At 29.5% G+C, this 15,416-nt stretch overlaps 1 protein-coding gene across 1 annotated transcript; it reads right to left on the bottom strand.

Annotated features, from left to right (window-relative positions):
- Positions 1-11,536: 11,536 nt before the first annotated feature.
- Positions 11,537-13,957, bottom strand: LOC111031117. The gene is made up of 2 exons (XM_022310924.1): positions 13,706-13,957; positions 11,537-13,573 (listed from the first exon to the last, which is right to left on the bottom strand). Exon 2 carries the CDS (start codon positions 13,542-13,544, stop codon positions 11,739-11,741), a length of 1,806 nt encoding a protein of 601 aa, XP_022166616.1. The 5' UTR covers positions 13,545-13,573; positions 13,706-13,957; the 3' UTR covers positions 11,537-11,738.
- Positions 13,958-15,416: the final 1,459 nt, after the last annotated feature.

The following is a 15,416-nucleotide window of genomic DNA, read 5'->3' on the forward strand; positions in this document are numbered from 1 at the left end:
CAATATTTTTAAAGTAGAACAATATACAAAAAAACTATACACCAACCAAAAATAATATGTACTATATAAATTACATAAAATAATATTAACTGTCTGATTATCATTTAAAAAGGGTCGTGTAAACCGCCAACTAATTACCTTCATAATATTATTATTATTATTATGTATGAGTTGCCAGTCTCAAGCCTGGATTAAAGTGTGAGAGCGCTAACCTTATAATAATTGTTTTCTTTTTTTTATATAAATAAGCAGAGATCCAGATTTTATCAATACTCTTACAAAAGTATTTATTATTAGATAGGTATCAACTATTAACCATTGATCCCATTTGTATTTATTATTTTTCAATCCTTCATAATATTATACCAATGATTTAAATATTTTAATACAATTTGTTGCATTACCAAATGTGTTCCTTTTTATTTTGTAATGTTTAAATACAATAAACAATTTAACTCTTTGCATTTTGATAATACGCTGTTGGCAATTTATCTTAATATACATTTCCATTTAGTATACAACAAATAAACACATTTAGTTTAAATCTATTTATGCATAAATCATAATACTCTGTAAACATTATGCATAATATCATGATACATCTTAATAATACTGAACAAAACTAAATAATACATTTTATATACACACATAAAAATATTAAATACATTTAAGATAAATACTATCAATAAACTACTGATGTGCTTACACTTATTTTACTAAATAAATTTATGTTTTTTTTTACAGATATTCAAATTATTTAAACAATTAGTGGTTTGTAAGCATTTGAACCTTTTGATGGCCTTAATTTGGTTTAACAGTACAAAATGTTTATTAATTCATATTGTTAATGTTTTATACTTCTAAATCTTTGAAATAGTCTTCATTACTCAATGTATTTTGTCTGTATTTAAGTACTGATCTTGTAATTAAACTGATGTATCAATTCACTGTTAATTGTATGAAATGTAATATACTTATATTATAATTATTAAGGTAATTTTTCAATAGTTAATTGTTTGATTCCAATTAATTGTAATCCGCTTCAAATTTATTTGAAATAGCTCCACAGTAAAGTAAAACCAATTTGAGAAGTTAATTTGGACGAAAATTCACTAACCTCATCAGGAATAATTCAGGACAAATTATTTGCTAAAGTTGTATGTTCACCATCAATGACACAATGCTGCCATTTTCTGTATCTAAATAATAATACGTAATAACATAAATATAAAATAATTTAATACATAAATAATCTTAAATAAGAGTTATAATACTTACCTAGTTATAAAACTTACCTACAAATGTTTACACATGTTTAGTGAAAGTATTGAAAAATAATCCAGGATTTGATTTGTCTTATACTGTGTCACTACACATTTACTTACAGACAAATAAAACAACACAAAATAATGCAAATGGAATAAAAATATAATCATGAATAAAATCTAGATGTAACTATGTAAGCTTGGTGAATTTACAAGTAAATATTTTTTTACTAATAAAATTAGCATGTGAGTATATGTGACAGTGTGACACCTAAAATTAAACAACATAAAGAGACAAATATTAATAATTCATAACCAAAATATAATGAAATATACATAAATTACTATAATACACTATCAAATATTATAAGTTATCATCACTAATAATTACACATTACCTAATTAATAAATTGTATTTTATCGACATTGTGGTGTATTGTCTATGATAGTATCACGGTTTGTTGTTGATGTATAACGCATTTAACTACCAAATGCCTAGTGGATATTAAATGTTCTGATATGATTAATTTGGAATTTATTATATAAGTCAATTTTTTTTAAAAATATTTATGTTCATATACCTAGACTGACATACCGCCTCCGCTCAGAATCGTTTTTCTTATACAATGATNTGCTAATTATTCTGTAGTTAAAAATGTATAAACAATTTTTTATTAAAAAATAAGAATTGAAAATTTAATACTAGGTTGTCCATAAGTTGAGCTTAGAATAATTATAATAAAAATTGATGATTATGAAATGTTCAACACTAGGAATTGGTTATACACAATTGAGCGAACTTTCTTCATCAGCTGAGCTTCCATTTTTATCATCCACTGCGTACTTGAAACATTTATCAATTGTTAGTGATGCTATTAAAGATACGGCCATTGATGAAATGTTGAAAGCTGGAAATGAGGAACGGCAACTGGCCATAAAAAGTGGTAATATAGATGAAGACGGAATTCCTATGTGCACAGTAATCGCAGATGGCCAATGGTCCAAGCGAAGTTATAAAACGAAGTTTAATGCATTTTCAGGAGCGGTGAGAATGTTATTTTAACTTAATTTTAGATTTTGAGCGTAGCAATGAATGTATTGATATGATATGTGTTTTTTTATTTTTTTTTTTGTGTCTGTCATTACCTTTTAGGACAAAAAAGTCTTTAATAGTAGCTTTTCTGATAGGAAAGTTAATCTAGTTGGTACTTTGGGGTCAAAAGTAAAAATTTTCCAGTAGTTTTGAAAAGCGCCACGAAAAACAAATGAAAAATTAAAGAAAAAACGAGATTTTTTACGCAAACCCGATTTTCGACTAAATCGATTTTTATTTTTGGTGTACATATAAAAGGAATTACAGTAGATACATGAAATTTTGATCGATACCCCATACAATTTTGAAAATAATTTGACTTTTTTGAGTTGTTTACGGGCAATTTCATATTTTAATTTTTTTAGTTTTTTTGTCTATAAATACCAATAAAATTTTATTTGTTGGGCTAAAAAGCTTGAAAATTTAATACAAAGCTCCTAATGTATTGTTATAATGGTAGTTGAAAAGTATTAAAAATACATAGGCATATTTTTTTTTATAAGTTCAAATTTTTACTAAATTTATCAAATTTAAAATTTGAAATTATTTTGTAGTTAAAAATAGTTTAAGTAATAATAGTAAATTAGTTCCACGTAAATAGGTTATTATATTTAAATTACTTTATTCACGATAAGATCATCAAATATACTTAGTAATATAATCATAAACTGACTGACCTGACTGTCTTCGCCCAGAATCGTTTTTCTTATACAATAATATTCTATCATTGGATTCAAATTTAACACAATCCATTACAGTGGCTCATTTATAATCTACTGTACAGAAGAGCGACACCAACTTGACCACCTTTTTATTTTTTAAATTATTATAAGTGTACAATTTCCGAGAAACGATCGTAAACGTCATTTTAAGCAGAACCAAATGTTTCTAATAATAATTAGAATGTCATTTTAACTGACAATAGGCTACAATTATTGGATTTAACACAAGAAAAATTTTATTCGTGGGTATACGCAATAGTTATTGTTCAGTATGTCAGAGAGCTATGACAAGAAAAGAAGAGCCACCCAGTCATAAATGTTTTCTCAATTGGAAAAAGTCGTCCACAGGTATGGAAGCAGATGGTATTCTTGAAGGCTTTTAAAGTAGTATAAGCATGCATGGCCTGAAGTATAACAAGCATATTGGTAAATATTATTAAAATTTGATTTTTATAGTATACCGTAAAACAACAATTTATTAGTAGGGTATTAAATTGTTTATTTCTAGGTGATGGTGACAGCAGTGTGACCAAAAAGTTAAACGAAGTTTTACCATATGGCAGTAATTTTCAAATTAAAAAAATAGAATGCAAGAATCATCTGTTAAGGAATTATTGTACAAATTGACCGCACTTACAAAACAGACCAAATATTCAATAGTCATTCGAAAATGTATAACATCGAATATTTTGCGTTTCCGTTCGGACATAACCAAGTCAATTGATTATCATATAAAAACTGATGTATCTATTCACAACAAAATTGAAGGTTAATATTTTTATTTTTAATAATATTATATAATTTAGGTATGATATTATAAATAAACAAATTACCTAAACTTATAATATTAGTCACGTCACTAGGTACATATTTTATTCCATATTATTGTTACGCAATATTCCTTATATTTTATGTATTTTACAGTTTTTACAGTCAGTCAGCCTATATTTCTAAAGATAATTATTTATTTTTCTATTACAGCGTAGTTTATTATAATTTTTTTTATTGTTTTAGCACTTAGAAGAGATATTTCAAATAGCATATATCATAGATTAGGACAACATAGAAATTGTGCTAAGTATTTCTGCTCTGGTTCAAAAAATGGAGAAACAAATTTGGTACCTGAAGCAGAGAGAACGGGGATAATGAATGATATGCGAAATATAGTTTATAGGCTCACTGTAAACGCCGATAGTTTGATAGAAAACGTAGATAATAATCCATGTGAGCAATTTAATTCGATCATAAATAAACATATTGGTGCAAAAAGAATAAATTTTACACAAGGACACAACTATCAGACTAGAGTTGAAGCAGCTGTGGTCGCATACAACTCCAAAAACTACATTCGAGCTGTACAGAAAAAAATTATGACTAAAAGTCCAGGTAATTTAACAATTTTTACGTAAAACATATGGTTCTGTATTATTATATTTTTTTAAAATCCAACTTTTAAAATGTAATTTAAATTATATTAAATATTTTATTGTACTAAAACGATTTAAACAGGTAAATTTGGCAAACGTTATACACAAAATATAGAACGTATTAGAAACAAAACCATATTAAGAAGAAAAAAATTATTTGATGAAGGGCACAAACGAACTAAGCCAAAATCAAAATTCAGTGGACCCGATGTCGATTATGGGTTAGCTGAACCGTTGGATAATTGTATGCCTATCGAAGAGTTAGAAAGAAAGAAACAGCTTTTCATTAATACATTATTAAATGTTGACCATGAACACATAGAAAATAAGACAAGGGAACAAAGTCTAAATCAAGATTGGTTTGTCGAACGAAAAAAAAGATTGACTGCTTCTCACTTTGGCGATATATGTAAAATGCGATCAAACACGAGCTGCCGAAAAAAGGTCCACAATTTGTTATACAAGTTCGGTACAACAAGTAAAGAAATGAATTACGGAATACAAATGGAACCATTAGCCAGAAGTGTTTTTGAGACATTAACCGGGGTCTCAGTTAAATTATGTGGACTTTTTATAGATAGTCAATTTCCGTATTTAGCTGCAAGTCCTGGTAATATTCTACACATTATAATAAAACAATTTTTTTTATAAAATTATGTAAATGAACCTATTCTAATCTATAGACGGAGTAATTGATGAAAATGCAATAGTGGAGATTAAGTGTCCACACGCGGCAAAAGATTCATTAAGTGCAGTTGAAGCGGTTCAAAATAAAATGGTATGGTAATATGTATTTATATATGATGTATATTCAACAAACTGCATTTAAAATGTATATCTACTTTCATAATTCATATAATATCATAAACATATCGATTCAGTTACAGTACTGCAGAATAGATGATTTTGGTAAAATAGTTCTTAAAAAGGAACATAATTATTTTTACCAAATTATGGGACAACTGAGAGTTACGGGGCGAAATTTTTGTTACTTTGTAATTCATACAAACCAATGGACAGACATACAAATCATCCATTTTGATAATGAATTTTGGGAAAGTAGTATGTTTAACAAGTTGAAGATGTAAGTAATAAAATATATCATAATCTAATTATTTATCAACAATGGATACCTATAATATATACTTTATATACTAGTTTAATATGCCATATACAGGTATTTATAAATAACATATATGTATTTTATTATTTTAGATTTTATTTGGAATGTTTGTTGCCCGAAATTGTAGATCCGCTTTATGGGAAAAGGATGCTAATTAGTGACATAAGAGAGCCAGATCATATTTTGAATGCTCAAAAAAAAAAAAAAATCAATAAAGTAAAACTACATAAATGAATTATTGTTGTTTATCTTTAAATATTCCTCAAAATTGACAGATATGCCGTGTAAAATATTTTTAATTGAAAAATAAAAACGTTTGTAGAACGATTATGGTTATGGCATAAAAAAACAATTGTTCAGTTTAATAATTTCAATTAATATTTTAATAAATACTAGTCTTAATTAAAAATTGTTTGGTGGGCGGGTGAGTGTAAATAATATGATGGTACAATCACAATTACAAACACGTATATTTTCTTGATATATTGTTACAATAGCAGTTGAAAAATATTAAAAATACATAGGCACAATTTTTTTTATAAACATGTAAAGTTCAAATTTTGAGAAAATGTATCAAAATCTTGAAAATGATCAATCATTGTAATTCAAAAATGATAAAATGTTCTGTATTTGAATAAGTATACTTATAATAATTAAATAAATACAAATCAAGCTATGTTATAATACAGTTTCTACGATCTATATATATTGGTACATTTATTTAGATAAACACTGACTTAAATATTATAATCGGTAGATCATGGGTACGAGCGGATCTTAAGAATATCATGGCGCCATTTACATGTATGAATTTAATAATTAACGCGATCCGCCACGAACGGAGGTCGAGAAAATAATAAACATCGCTCCCGAATGAGCACCAGTGTTGCCAAAACTTATACAAGAAAAAAAGTAAATATTGTATGTAAAAAAGCTAGAAAAAGCTATCTCATTTTTTTCGTTCATTAAGCTAGAATAAGCTAAAAAAAATTTCCTTCATTATTTCTTTACCTTTTCATTTTTGAAACTGATTTTTTTTATGTTTTATAATTTTATATAAGATAAATAGCTTCAATATATAAATACACATATTGAAAATACCACTCAATAATATTTAAATAATATGATAAAATTACAAAATAAACAAATTATAAAATCACTCTCACATTTCAGGTAGTTTTATAATAGCACCAACATTAACTTAAAATAAAAATAATAGGGACCTTTTATAAAATAATAACTACCTAACAGTTAAGAATAAAAACAATAGCAAAAATTGTTGTAGTAACATGTTTTATTAAAAGCACCAATGCACCCAAAACTTAAAACAAAAAATAAAAGGTACCTTTGTTATAAGATAAGTAGTAACAATTTAAATAAAAATAACAGTTAACTTTGTTGTATAAATAAAAAAACAATATGACTTAGGTCCATAAGAATAAATAACTTTAAAATCAAAATAATAAGGAACTGTGTTATATGATAAGTAGTAACAATTTAAATATAAATAACAGTGAAATTTAAGTACCTATCAATGTTATCAGAACAATATAGGGCTATCTACATCTAAATATTCAATAAGGTGTCCTACTTCATTATTGTTTTGAGGAAGATTTTCTTGAGATGGATATATATATGATTTTGATATTAAGTTTAAGACTTCTAGTGGCAGTGGATACTGTGAGCAACACATTTCTACACGTCTAAGCCCAGCTTTTATGGTTAAAATTGAATCAAGTAATTTTGGACCCATACGATTTCTCAATTTGGTCTTCACTATATTCATCTGACTGAACAGCCTTTCAACATCTGCATTTGACCACGGAAATGAAAAAAGTTTTATTGCTACAGACGATAACACATTATATGGATTTAAGCCACTAGCATCGCTATATTCTGCAACTTCTTGCCAAAATTGTGTTGTACTGGTTTTTTCTATCCATTTAACGTGAGTTAAATTTTGCCACTGAAAATTTATTTTGTCAATTGTTTGAACATCTAACATCAAGAGTTCCAAAACTGGTGTCAGTGGCTCCTTTATCACTCTTAAACAATTTTTTATAGATATCATAGACACATTTTCCATTATAGTAATATTTTTTGGTAAGCGTTGTTGCAATTGTTTTAATAATATTTGCAAAAAGCTTACTAACCTTTCTTTCAATTGCTTCTTACTTTCTTCAGATGATTTACTGGCTTGTAGAATTTGTGTAAATTCATAGGGCCATTGTATATTTGGACTAATGTGACTATCCATGTTACATGTAAGAGGATCTTCTCGACAATAAGGATTAACAAATCTTTTTGCGACTGAGCTCACCAAAAGTGTTAAGTCACATAGTAATTTACTTGGATCTGCATTGTTTGATTCAAAAGACTTATTTACCATTTGCACTTCTTTCAATATTGGATGTAAATATGTTAAATAAGCCAAGTTGTGTGAATCACAATACATACCATATAAAACTTCTGCCGAATAACATTTTTCTTTTTGTCGAGCTATTCCAAATAGTGTTTTTAACTCAATCCATTGAGTTAATATGCGCCCAACAGCTGTTTCAATGGACAGCCATCTTGTATCACATGATTTTACAATTTTAAGAGGATTATGTCCATCGTTTATTGCACTGTATAAATTTTTATATTGAGCCTGTCTTAGTGTTGAGTGGCTAAACCAATTATAAGTTTCTTTGATCAAATAATCTATATTTCTGGGTAATGTTGTACTTGCTGCTGCCGAAACTGCTAGTTGCAATGAATGACATACACACGGAATATGGATTAGAGAAGGAACTTTCTCCTTAAGTTTTGTGTAAACGCCATTGTTGATTCCCACCATCACCGACGCATTATCACTTCCTAGACCCACCATCTTCGTTATATCTAGTCCTTTTTTGTCAATAGCATCACAAACAGCTTTTTGTATGGCATCTGCATCACATGCTTCCATCTCAACTAAAGCCAAGTATGTAGAAACAATCTTACCCACTTTTAAATCAAAATACATGATCGTTATACCTAAAAACTTGAGTACACTGATGTCGGTTGACTCATCGATTAATAGGCTAAATGATTGTTCCCCAATGCTTGCCCTTAGAGTGGCTTGAAAATGTGGTGATAAGACATTTGATATTACAGTTGTACACTTTGTACGATGCATTCTGATGTTCTTGCCCGCTTCCGATTCCTGGAATTGTTTCTTGCATAATATTCCGAGGTGGTCACAAGACAAAATTGAGCAAAGGACTGCGATAAATAATGCTAGAGCACCTTCTGCAGCTGCTGTCTTTAATGTGGTCTGCTGTACAAAAGTAGTCATTGATCGAGATGTTGAAAACGCTTTGGAGGCCTCTTGATGTTTTTTTGATTTTGCATGTTGTACAAGATCAAAATGTTTAGAATTAATATCAGTCTTGCAAAATCGACATCTACACTTAGACGTGTCATCTTCAATTTTAATTAACCAGTCCTTAAATGAAGAATGCACTAACCACTCATCCCTAAATTTCTGTGGGTATTGAGTTTTACCCATACTTAATACTTCGGTATAACGATAAAATAAAATAAAATAACAAAAATTGAGTTCTAACTACTAATTTTGGAATTAATGACTACGAACCACGATTATAAAGAAGTTCTTCATAATCGCGCTTCGAACTTTACGTCTTTACTATAATACTATCATGATTCATGTCTCATGAGACATTGAGACATGAATCTCTTATCTCTGTAGTCCGTGTTTGGTACAATTGGTAGTATACGACGGTTAAGATTAAAATTTAAAATATTATCTAAACTCGTGATTTTACAGTATATACTATACAATAATAATAAATTCCTCCATGTGGTACTTCTACATTATTCAATTTAACCATAGTTGTTGTCTAATTAGTAACTAACGGGGTGGTGGTACTTGTAATCAATGTGATTATGAAAGAAAATGATTCTAATAACTGCAAGGTTGTAAATTTACAAAAAAAAATCAGTTTTTTGAGAAAAAGCTAAAATAGCTATATTGCCTTTATTATTATTGCAGAAAATGCCATTTAAATAGCTACCTGCCAGATCAATATTTTCATAGCTAGACGTCGATTCAAAAAAGCTAGATCTAGCTATAAAATAGCCAGTTCGGCAACACTGATGAGCACAATCGTCGGCCGACAGACGACAATGTGTAGTGGGCGTGGCTTAAACGTCGCGTGCTTGCGGATCACGAAAACACCTAACAGCGCATTCTCTTGGTCGTTGCTCGGTTTCGTTTGCCCGTGTGGCGTCCTCTTAAGCAAGGTGAACAAAGTATGGTATTAAAATATTATTGTACATTCTAGAATTTATTTCATTGCTGAATTCAGTGATGGCATTCAATTTATACCGAGAAAGTGGGTAGGAAGAATTAATGGTGAATTAAAGTGTAAATATCCTAACCGAGAGGAATAAAAAAACTGAATCAAATTGTACAATATAATTTTTCTTCTTCCATTTTGACATCAGATGCAGAACATACTCGAAAAAAAAACAAAAGAAAAATATGGTCCACCTCGTGATAGTCTAGGTATGTAGGTACTATATTTGTCAAGACATTTGAGTAGTTGTGGAATGATGTCAATTTTGTTAAATGTTTATGTTCACCATCATTTAAAAATAGGTACCTACTTAATTTTTTTTTTTAATAAAATTTTAATTTATACTAAAAAGACCAAAAATAAAACAATTATTGTCACCTCCTACAAATATACCACCATATCCTAAATGCCATGAAAAACCGAAACCACAGAATTCCGGTATTTTATTAGATTGAATAGCTTTTTATAAATGATTAAGTATGTTTTATTTAGTGTATACTCATACACATCACAAGTATGTCAACTAAGTGCATTTAGTATAAGAAATCAGATTGGTCATCCTTACGTTAACATAGAACAGCAAGATACTGCTGAATTTATTAGTGCACTCATATCTTTATATGAACCCTTACACAATTCTTTGCTTCATCAACTTCAGACGATATTAAAATGCTCTAGGTGTAAAAAGAGTAGAGTACATATTTCAAATAATTATATAATTCAACTTAATGTACCAAATGATACAAAAACTGTCACTATGCATTCTATGTTGAATGACATGTCTAAAGAAGTTACAATAGAAAATATGACTTGTAGTGCTTGTAATACTCAGTGCCGCAACATCCAACCGGGCAGCCAGGGCAATGCCCCGGGGAACGTCCTCCATTCCTATTTTTGTGGCCCCTATTTATAATTTTCACAATTTTTAATTTTTATATACCCAGCAATACCTACTGTATTGTGAGAATTTGTGACAACTGTGTATATTGTGTAAGATAAAATTAATTTTAAAAAAGGTTTGTACTATTACACTATTACAGTAATTATCAAAATATTGATGACTGAAAGTTATAGTCCGGAATTGTTTTATTATTATCGTTTGTTGGATATTAACGGGAATCCCGCTATTTACGTCTCTACGACGGCCTATCTAGCGATTTGTTTGTTTTGACTGTACCGTAGAATGGGGTGAAGTGGACCGGTTTTTGGTATACTTCTTAAGATTCTGAAGAATGTTTTTGAGTAAAACGATTGAAACTTGGAATATATAATCTAGACATATGTATACTACAGTTAATGACATTTTTTTTGTTTTTTTAACTTTTTTTGAACTTTTTTTTTGTGCTAAAAATTGGTCCACTTTACCTCAATATGTGGGGTGAAGTGGACCAGTCATTTATTTTTCATTAAAAACCACTTCAATCGATTCTAGTTTTGAAGTGGACCACTAAATTACATTTTTAAAAAATAATAAGACAATATTTTGAGTATAAACAATTGTTTAACCATATTTATTTAATAATTTGAGCAATTTGTTACAATGTTAAAAATAAAATAATCTTACTTTTTACCTTCCTTGGTATAATCAATAGGTACAACAAATTAAAAACATTTAAAAAAAAAATAAATAACAACCTTTACTTTATCTTCTTGATAGGAACATAATTAAACATGTAGGTAACAATAAAGGTAACTTAAAGTTATAACAAAATCAACAAGTTTAATACTTAAAAATAATTAGCCTTTTTTTAGGAATATTTGTAATTTAGTTTAGGAGATCATAGTCTAGATTTAAACTAAAGAACTTAAATCTGTTTCTTCTCAAGTCTATTGGTTTGGTAATACTGCATACAATATCATTATAATCAATTTCACATTCATCAAGCACATTTGGAAAAGAGAAATATACATCATTCTTTCCAATAATCTTTCTCATAAAACTTACTTCTAATGTTTGTTCATTCAATTTTAAAATTTTACCAACATACAACAGACCTCTTTTATTGGACTTAAATCTTGCTACAATAAAATCATTAACTTGATATTTTGAAGCAGATTCATTATTACATGTAGAGTCAATAGGCGGTGGCGACAAAATACTTATATAATTACCATTTGAAGCAGTTGGAGGAGACTGAACCACATTATCATCAACTTCTTCATCAGAACTTTCATAACTATTAGAATCATCAGAACTTTCATAACTGTTAGAACCATCATTAGAGCTTTCAGACTCAGAATCATCAGCCCCCACACTTTTACCAGGCTCTACGTTAATCTTTTTCCCTCTAACTCGAGCCCTTTCTCTGACTTCTGGACATCTAGTGGTTTTTAGAACATCAATAATAGAACTTGACCATGAAGCTGCAGAAAAATCCATACTTGAGTCTATATAATCAGGTAGCTTTTTAAGGACCCTTGTACGGTCAAGAGGAACTATACCACATGCAGCAAATCCAGCTACTAAGTTGGTATTTTTTGTTTCAAGTGCATCAATTGTAGATTTTAATAGACCAGGAAATTGAGATTTAGGTACCACGCCTCTATTTGAACTTTTCCACATAAATAAAATATCTCTCCATTTCTTTTTAAGTGGTCCAAAGAATGCCACATCTAATGGTTGGCATATGTGAGTAGAATTAGGTGGCAATAAAATAAACCTAATATCATTTTCCTTACATGCATGAATAACAGATAAAGACACATGGCTTGATAAGTTGTCTCCAATAAGGACCCTTGGACTAGGTTTTTTTTTTAAAAAAGGTAGAGCTAAAGAATGAAACCAATCATCAAAAATTTGTTGGTCGAACCAACCACTTTTACTTCTATTATATCTGCAACCTTGTGGCCCATTTTCAGTCCAAGTTGGGTATAAGTTTTCTGCTTTATATACTATATATGGAGGTAATAATTCTCCATCTGCACTTCCTGCCATCATAACTGATACACTTGTTTTAGTTGAGTCTAAAACATTTTCTGGATGTTTAGAACCTCTTTTTGCAATGATTTTTTGTTTTTTTGGGTCATCAGTAAAATTTGTTTCATCATAGTTCACTATACTAGATGGTGAAACATTTTCAAGAGACTTCGTCAAATTATCAAAATAATCATTTACAATATCTTGTGTTACACTAGCTCTAACTCTTTTGATATTTTCTCCAAAACGTTCACTAAGTTGTGGATGATTTTTCAAAAACCGAATAACAAACTCTGTACCGGGTAAATTATTTTTAAATCTTTTTTCAGTTCGCCCCAACTCATCAAGATAACTTTTTACAACTAACCTCAAGTCTTTTCTTGACATAGGAAATCCCCATTGGGCACATAACAAAAGACAATCACACAACATAGATTCTTCATTGTCATTTAATACTTTTTGACCACCGTAATTTAAAGTATGAGTTCCCTTTACTTTTCTGTTCAAAGTTGTACGTGGAATACCAAACTTTTCTGACGCTTTTCTTAATGAAAGTCGTTTCATTTTAACAGCCTTGATTGCCAGGGCTAAATTTTGTTCTGTGTATTTTAAATTATACCGACCGGTATAATTTTTTTTATGTTTTCTGGCCATTTTGTCGTGGTCCACTTCGCACTACGTTTCTGAAATTTTCGAAATTATTATTTCTAAGTGTGAAAATTATAACAAATTTCTTATTATTAGTATGTTAAATGGTTAACAAGAACTTAATAAACACATTTTAAGGTATGAAAAATATACTTAGTATTACTTACTTTTGAGATCCAGACGACGTTTGAATGAAAAAAAAAAAATCGTTATTTTGAGCAAAACAAAATGATAAGAATTGATAAGGATTGTCCTGTAAATTGTTATCACTATAGTATCAAAAATTGTTCGTTGTCATACTGCCATGGAGGTAAAATTTAGTAAATTAATTTTGATCCAACCATGTTAAAGTTATACTGATGAACATTCAAAAAAATGAAAATGGTCCATTTCACACGACCAGGTCCACTACACCCCGTTCTACGGTATGCCACGCGCTGACAATCCTATATAAGAACTATTCATATTGTTTATAAATACTATAAATTAATAAAATTACGACTGCAAGTGTGGCTAGCGTTGTAGGAACACTCGGAATAGTATTAAGCAAAATCATCTTTATTTGGCATTTGCGTACAGCGAGCAGTGCGAGTACCTATACCTATAATTTATTAGTTATTAGTTATTTACTGTTCTTCATTATTATTGTATGTTGTTCAATTGTACATTAATAATAATAATAATGGAACCTTCTCAACAACCGTTGAAAAAAATTAGATTGTCCGGTGGAGCGAGACAGATGTTGAAACAGAAAGAAAAATCTATTCAAGGGAATAGAAGTATTCTGTCATTTATTCAATCTAAAACTGTTATTTCAAATTCGAAATCAACCCAATTTAATTATATGGCTGTATTTAATAAACTATAATTAATGTAGAAATTGATATCATAGGTTAGTAAGAAATACATAATTATTGATGGTCACCATGATACAGTGGCGTAGCCAGGATTTTTTTCGGAGGGGGGGGGGGACTGATCAATTTTTTACACAGCGGTGGTTTAGTTTTTGATCGATTACCATAAACCATTAAAATAATTTTTAAATTTTATTAACATTTCGGGGGGGGGGCTGCAGCCTTCTCAGCCTCCCTCCTGGCTACGCCACTGCCATGAGATAGTTATTGCTAATTAAAAATTCAACTATTATAGCTTGTGAAACTATTTCTGCAAATTCAAATGTATCAAGACTAGATGGAGATGGTGCTAACGCAATGTTTATTAAGTCAGTAGAAGGTAATTATATTATATTGTATTTAATATTTAATGTATAAATATTTAAATATTAAATGTTAAATTTATTTTATAGTTGAAAAATCCATAAAACTCCATAATGAAAGCACTTTGTCATTAATTCAACCATTGGTTTTTGAAACTGTTACTTCAAATACAAATGTATTAGAACTGTGCAATGAAGAAAATCCACCTTCAAAAAATGGAGATGTTGGTAATGCAATGTTTATTAAGTCAATAGCATTGATTATACATATTATAGATAGCTCACTGAGCGGTTTTTCGGCGGCTTACTATTTGGACAGCACCGTTATACAGCGCTGCGGATGTGTTTTTAATTATGGACATAACCGTTGAAATCGTTAGTAGTCATAGCTACGGCCGCAGCTACCACACTGTTAAGGCCGGGCGCACATTGAGACGCAGGCAACGCAGTGCGGCATAGTTTTCTGTAATCTATTAGTTAGAACCATAGACAAGTATACCTTTATAGATAACCAACTCAATGCAAAAGTATGGTGACTGCGTTTAGCGCTCCGTGTGGTTGGGAACATGAAGTACAATCGAATATGCGGTACCCCAATATCGATACCTCAACATCGATATCAGTATTATCGATATCTGTATTATCAATATTATCGATACTTC

The sequence above is a fragment of the Myzus persicae genome, unplaced genomic scaffold (genome assembly GCF_001856785.1).
Source record: "Myzus persicae strain clone G006 unplaced genomic scaffold, MPER_G0061.0, whole genome shotgun sequence".
Classification (NCBI taxonomy): Eukaryota; Metazoa; Arthropoda; class Insecta; order Hemiptera; family Aphididae; genus Myzus; species Myzus persicae.